The 6,847-nt window shown below is 36.2% G+C and overlaps 1 protein-coding gene across 3 annotated transcripts; it reads left to right on the forward strand.

Moving 5' to 3' along the window:
• The first annotated feature begins 2,098 nt into the window (after positions 1 to 2,098).
• LOC106946751 (HRAS-like suppressor 3) lies at positions 2,099 to 5,792 on the forward strand. Of its 3 annotated transcripts, none has more exons than XM_015031360.1 (6): positions 2,099 to 2,360; positions 2,592 to 2,640; positions 2,851 to 2,882; positions 3,576 to 3,687; positions 3,936 to 4,199; positions 5,236 to 5,792. In XM_015031360.1, the coding sequence occupies exons 2-6, from the start codon at positions 2,622 to 2,624 to the stop codon at positions 5,337 to 5,339; spliced, it is 531 nt and encodes a 176-aa protein (XP_014886846.1). In that variant the 5' UTR covers positions 2,099 to 2,360; positions 2,592 to 2,621; the 3' UTR covers positions 5,340 to 5,792. The 3 variants fall into 3 exon arrangements, with proteins under 3 accessions (XP_014886846.1, XP_014886845.1, XP_014886844.1); XM_015031359.1 differs by having other exon boundaries at positions 2,619 to 2,640; positions 3,936 to 4,195; positions 5,229 to 5,792; XM_015031358.1 differs by having other exon boundaries at positions 2,100 to 2,360; positions 3,936 to 4,195; positions 5,229 to 5,792.
• Positions 5,793 to 6,847: the final 1,055 nt, after the last annotated feature.

A 6,847-nucleotide genomic window follows, 5' to 3' on the forward strand; every position in this document is an offset into this window, starting at 1 on the left:
AGATTAATAGCTTGTTCTACCCTATTGACCTTTATGTTACCTGTAGTTACAGCAGATTGTTTGCTAAGATCTTTTGAACTGCCCTTTGTCTGTGTGGGAAACAATCAGGAGAAGTTCCAGCTTTCACACTGATCTGTGAAAAGCCGTAAAACAGCAGGAGTTCAGGCCAGTAGAGGAGAAGCTCTGCTTCCACTTTATTTAGACAAAGGGGACAAATGGCCTTTGATCTTGGAAACAAATTGCAGGGAGTTTCTAACTTTAGAGAGGGTCAGAGACAGCTCCTGGTTGGATAAGCAAAGATACACCTTATTTGAATAAATTAAAAGACAAAAATACACCTCTACTATAAAAATTTGTGCATGTGAGGAACAAACCAGATTTTGCTCTTGCAATTCTCCAAATATGTTTTTACTTGTCTTTGCTTTTCTTTCTTTCTTTCTTCTGTTTTTCCATTTGTCTCAGGTAAATGAATGTCTGTTTTAGTGTGTTTGAAGTGTCTGTGTTGTCAATGTGATTTTATACTTTTAAATGTTAGAATAAATTCTGAAAATGTATGCTGTGGAGCGTTGACTGTCATCTCTGTGTGGCTTTTGTTTCCACGCATGGAATCATTGAATCCGGGAGCACAAGAGAATATAACAAGCCAGAAGTTAATGATTTTATTCTCTTAACAGTTTCATTGGTCAGGGCCATTATATCCTCTATTCAACATTCTGAAATGCATATTAAAACATCCAAAGGATTTATTTTCATGTTTAAAAACATTAATTCTCATTAGTTCTTGAAAACATTGCCGATTTTTGGATAAAAGGTTGCATCCACATGACAGTTGATTAAATCCTTAATGAAACATTGCTGGTGGCTTATACTATCAATAATATACTATTTGAATTTTTGCTTTAATATATTTGATTAAAGTAATGACTGCTTTTTCTGATTTGTAATTTCAGGTGATTACTTGGAAGTAATTAATGTTGCCTGGCTAAAGATGTCAAACCTCAGAAGTAGAAGTCCATGAGGTTCAGGAAATTTTTGTGTGGCAGTAATTAGGATTATAAACTACAAAGAGAGATAATTGTTCATGGTTTCCTTCAGTTGGATCTCTATATATTGCTTCAATGTGATTAGTACCACCTGTCTTTACTACATTACAATCAGTCAGTATTAATGGACAAAACTTGCCTTAATTAAATAAATCATGTTGATGTTTATGCAGGTTTTTTAACTAAATGTTTATGTTGTAGGTGAACTGAGATCTATTCAGATTCCTTTTAGGTGGATCTGTGAGGGACCTGATCTGCTGTCTGCAACATTTTATCCAAAATCCTCTCAAACCGCCAAGCAGAGCAGCAGAGTGATCGAGAGAGAAGTCCTTCCGCTCACTAGCACATGGTTACTGAAATATTCAGTGAGAACATGCACATGTACCTTACAGTCTAAAATTGTGTGAATTGTTGTATGTTATCCTATAGATGGACCGGCATGCTTCTCTCTCTGGTTTTTAAATGCTGACTTTGCCTTGATTTATTATTATTGTGAATGTCTTTGCTGAAAACTGCTGTTGAGTGATTGATTGATTGGTTGACAGCAGCAACAATGACATTGGTTCAGATCCCCAGTCTTTCTCTGAATGTTCTCTTCACCAATGAGTTGGTTCTCTCTGGGTACTCCTCCTACAGTGCACAAACATTCCTGCTTAGCTAATTAATCTCACACTGGGTGTGTAATGTTGTTTGTCCTTTGTTTCTACCAGGAATAGATTTCAAGTAGACTAAAAAAACATTTGTTTGTATGTATTTGTAACACTCATTTCTGTAGATCATAGCCGACTACTTTCTGTAGAAGAAATCAAACACATTCACTGACTTCCTCTGATTTATCATTTATCATTAAAACGTATCTCTGTTCAAAGACTTTTTTTAGTTAAAATAATTTAATGTTTCATTATTATGTTTCAGGTGAATTGCATAACCTAATGACTTCATGCCCTGCAGGTGATTCTAAAGAATTTCTCTTAATCTCCTGGGTGTGATCATTATTTTTGCCAGTATCTAAAGAAATGCATATTTCCTCCAGCTGATGTTTAGTTTTGTCAGATCCTGTCCACAGATTTCGCAGAAAGCAAAGACAAAATTCATAACTTCAGTTTCTGAGATCAGGAATCCTACGTAACCAATATTTCATATTAATCAGTAAAACAATCAGAAATTGTGTAGTTCGGTGCAGCACAGAGTCAGAACAGGTTATGTTACTTTTTGTTTTTATTATTTTTGAGCCACACCTGGATTTGGTGAAACAGCTTTTATGTTTTGTCTTTACTGTGATTCTCTCAGGTGAGGTGAAGACACAGAGCTGAGCAGGTGAGCAAAACTTCACCTGCGTATTAAATACATTTAATATTAACAGAGTTAGAAAAGTGATGTTTTGTATTTTAGATTTTACAGATTCAGTGAAAAGTTGAGAAAGCTTTAAAGAAACTTAAAGTTCCCATCTGTATTTCATTTTAAAAGCTTTGTGAATGAGGACGTGTCTGCTTTTATAAATCTCTGATTTTCTTTTAAAACATTGTTCTTTTGACTTGTTCAAACCAGATTTTTCTCCTCAATTTGACACCACAGATTATGGACTCTACAGGATGCCGTGAGTTTTATTTAAATATTCTGGTTTGTTTTGTTTCTCTTATATAAAACTTAGAGAAAAGTTACATAACATTTGTTCTGCAGTAGAAAACAGCACAGCAGGGTTAAAACTCCCTCATCCTGCTAATATAAATTTATTTTTATCTAATATTTAGTATAACGCAATGCTTAACTTGGACATTTTCTTTTAAAATGTTCAATTCTTCTAAAGAAAAACCTGCAAAGGAACCAATCACTGACAAGGTGAGAAAAATTATTTCTAGTTTTTCAGTTTATAATTTCTAACATGTTCTGTGTACCGACAGCAGCTGGCTGAACAGTTTTAGAGCTGCAACTTAAAAATATGAAAGATAATATTCAGTCTCAACATGTAAATGTGCTTAAAAGCAGAAATAATATGAGTTTAATCCAGGATGATTTATTGACAGAAACTTCAAATCTTGTTTTGTTCACTTTTAATATGAATTCATGCTACGTGTTTTCTGATGGTTTTCACTCTGTTTACCAGAGGAAACAGAGACAGATGTGAAGATTAATCATTAATATAGTTTTCACTAGAAAACAAAGATAAAGAGGAGGTAGAAAGTTTTTCTCTGACAGAATCACAGAAATAAGATCCATTAGTTCTTTCAGCTTCAGAGGTCCAGCATCCTGCAATCCCCAAATGAGGGCAGCACAAACGTAGCACAAAGTGAGCTTGATGTGGCTTCTTCAATGTTGAATGTTTTAAACACTGTAAGACAAATATCAGAACTTCAGTGAAGGAGACATTCTGATCATGGATTAGTTTTTATTTCTAGTTAAGAAAGAAAATATGCAAACTGTAAATGAAACTGTGGAGCTAAACTACCAGCAGTCTGAGAGACGAAGGTTAAAATGATTATCATAGAATAATAGAAATGATTGTTTTTGCCGTTTTCTTCCTTTAAATCTCAGAACGGAGATGAACCGAAGCCTGGAGACCTGATTGAGATTTTCCGTAACGTCTATGAACACTGGGCTGTGTACGTTGGTGACGGCTACGTCGTCCATCTGCTGGGACCGGATGGTGAGTCCAGTCCAAACTGGTGCTAACAGAACAGAAACCAGTTTGTTTCAAGGCCACATTCACTAAAACACACTGCTGTTCACTGAGAAGACTTTATATGAATCTTGAAATGGTACAGCTAAAAACATCAAACTGCAGCCCAGAAAATATCAGAACGTCCTTCAACTAAATCCGAGTCAAACTACCATCAGAACCAGAACCGTTCTAATTCCATAAACATTTTCCTGTCATTTGGTTTGTGCTTGAAGGAAATTTCTCGTCGATCAGCACCATCAACCTTCCAATGGGGAAGAACAACATTTTGAAGCAGAAGCTGCTGGAGGTGGTTTCCACAGACGAGTGGCACATCAACAACAAACTGGACCAGGAGAAGCAGCCGCGCCCCGCCCACATCATCGTGGACCAAGCCAACAAACTCGTCGGCACAACTCGATCGTACAACGTCGTCGAATACAACTGTGAACATTTTGCCACTGAGCTGCGCTACGGAGACGCCGAGTCCCAGCAGGTACGTCTGATGGAGACCAAACCGGAGAATGTGAAGGACAGATGGAGTTTCTGAGCAGGAGGAAAACTACTTCCTGAAGCCAAAACCTCAGAAAAAAGCTTCTGATTCTTCACCAGAGGTCCATTAGTCAGTTTTAAGGAACATTTCAGGGTCTCAACCTTAAACCCCATGCATCAAACTCAAGGCCTACGGGCCAAATTTGGTCCACCATAGTTTTATATGTGTCCCCCGCAAACATGGACTAAACAGAATGAGAGATTTCGTCTAAGACCATCTATGACGTGTTCTCTACAAAAACACAAAGTCTTGGCCAAGCTTCTAGTGCAAATATCTTAGAACACTTAAAATAAGACAAAACTAACTTACAAGTAACTTTTAAACAAAATATAGGAGCTTGTCAATAATTTCTTGATGAAAAAGTACTATCTCTGTTTCACTTACGATGTAGGAAAAATGTCTGCCGGTTGAACTAACACTTAAACTCCTATATCTTCCTGAAAAGTTACTTGTAAGTTATTTTAGTCTGATTTAAAGTGTAATAAGATATTTAGAAAGTAGACAATACTTTGTAAATTAGTGTTTTTGCAGTGCAGGATGTTGTCTCAGAAGCTAACCGTTCTTTAAACGTCTCCTCAGCGTTCTCCTTAACCTGCTGCTGCCTTCCTCTGTATCCGTGATGTTTCTTCTTCTCTGATGTTTTCTAAAGAATCTCTGAAACCAGAACATCTGCAGTCATACTGAGATGAAATCACACACAGCTGGACTCTGGTTACTAAGAGACTTCTGAAATGGTTTTATTTTGGGTTACTAGAATAAAGGTGGTGAACACAAATACACACTACAGTCTTCAGAATTGTTTGTTAAATATCGTAAACACCAGGTATTACCTTCAAACTGTCCTCTACTCTGTTTATATCACATAAAATAAATAGAATACACTGAAGTCTCTATTAGGTGACTAAACGTCAGACTGTTAGAAGGGAGTGAAAAGTTTCTCTGTTGGATTGATCTGTTCCTCTCTCCTCATTTCCAGGTAGAAGATGCTCTGAAGATTGGACTTGGTGTGACTGGAGTCTCTTTAGCTTTGGGAGCCGTGATCGTAGCTTTGCTAGTCTGGAAGACTAACCAGTCAACCAGTAACTGACAGTGAGAATATATTCTGAATGATCTAGACACATTTTAGGTTATTAAGCTGTTTTAGTTTCATCCTGACGATGGAAACAAGTATCTGATTTTTAATGGTCTATTGGTTACTGCTGCTTTAGGAGTGATTAGTCATAGTTGTAATAATAAAAATCAAGTACATTAAATATTTAATCTTCTTGTTTTAATTGTAAGGAGTGACTGAGGCTCTAAGTCAACTTAACTCCCACTAAAAAATCTATTCATGTTGCCACTACTGCACCTACCTATTTTAACCTGCAGGGGGAGCGTAACCTCATCAGTAAGGTGTACAGCAATTTGTACAATTTAGTGATTTACTGACTCCTAAACTGTCTACATGTTACTCAGTCATACGCTGAGAGATAATATGTACTGTGAAGTGTACAACAATTATATAATCAATAAATCAATAAATTATTCTTTAAAAAGCTGACTTATTTCAATAACTCCATCACTGAGCAAAACACATTATATTAGTTCCATACAAGCTGATGTTTTCAAGCCTTTATTTCTGTTTGCAGCTAAATAAACATGACATTTAAAACTGAAATACTACATCAGACATATAAAACAAAAACATTTTAGTTCAGAAATACTGGATAAATGAAAAGTATCTTTAATAATTTAACAAATAAGCCTCCGGATCAGCGTCCTGGCGTTCCTGTTTGTTTTGACCACCACGAGTTATATGAGAACCTACCTTGTATACCTGTTTGTAAATAAATCACTTTAACTGATTATTCACATCCTGATTTGTGTTCTGCATGTGGGTTCGTACTACTAAATCAAGCAAGACAATGGCATGTTGGCGTACTACAGCAGCTTATTACAATGTGATAAAATAAGCTTTTATCATAAGGAACCCTTTAGTGACCCATAATCATTGCATGCAGAAAATACTTAGTGGGAATATTAAAGAAACTTTGTTCATGGTAAGATAATATGATCTCAATAAGACACACTGAATCCCTCCAAAAGAGAAAAACATCCATGGGGAAGAGATTCAGAGATGCTGCACTAGAAATAAAATCTTTGACATTCACACATGCCACAAAGCTACATGCAGAATTTGCATTACAGAGGTGATCTACACTGACTGTGGGTTGTAAATAACTTTACTAGCCTAACTGCAAACAGTTTAGTCGGGATAATGTATTCTTGCTTGCTTTCTGCAGGAGACATGTGCAATACAATGGCTGCTGACACAACGTGACTTTGACTGACACTCCCTAAGTGGCATATTAATAGCAGGTGGTGTGATGATAAATTCCAGCCTAAGACAAAACAGGGATCAAGTGTAGCTACAATAAGTGACTCTTTCTAAGAACTGGACTTGCTCTTGACTTGTTACATGCAAGAAGATTTGCATTAGTGTCTGTTGTATGAATAAAATTTAAAAAAAACTTGCAACTTTAATTTGCTTTAGTAATGACTTATATTGAAAGTATTTACATGCATTCAGAGATGTTCATTGTATGTTGGTGATGG

The sequence above is a fragment of the Poecilia latipinna genome, unplaced genomic scaffold (assembly GCF_001443285.1).
Source record: "Poecilia latipinna isolate Pla-1442-1.1 unplaced genomic scaffold, P_latipinna-1.0 Scaffold204, whole genome shotgun sequence".
In the NCBI taxonomy this organism is placed as follows: Eukaryota; Metazoa; Chordata; class Actinopteri; order Cyprinodontiformes; family Poeciliidae; genus Poecilia; species Poecilia latipinna.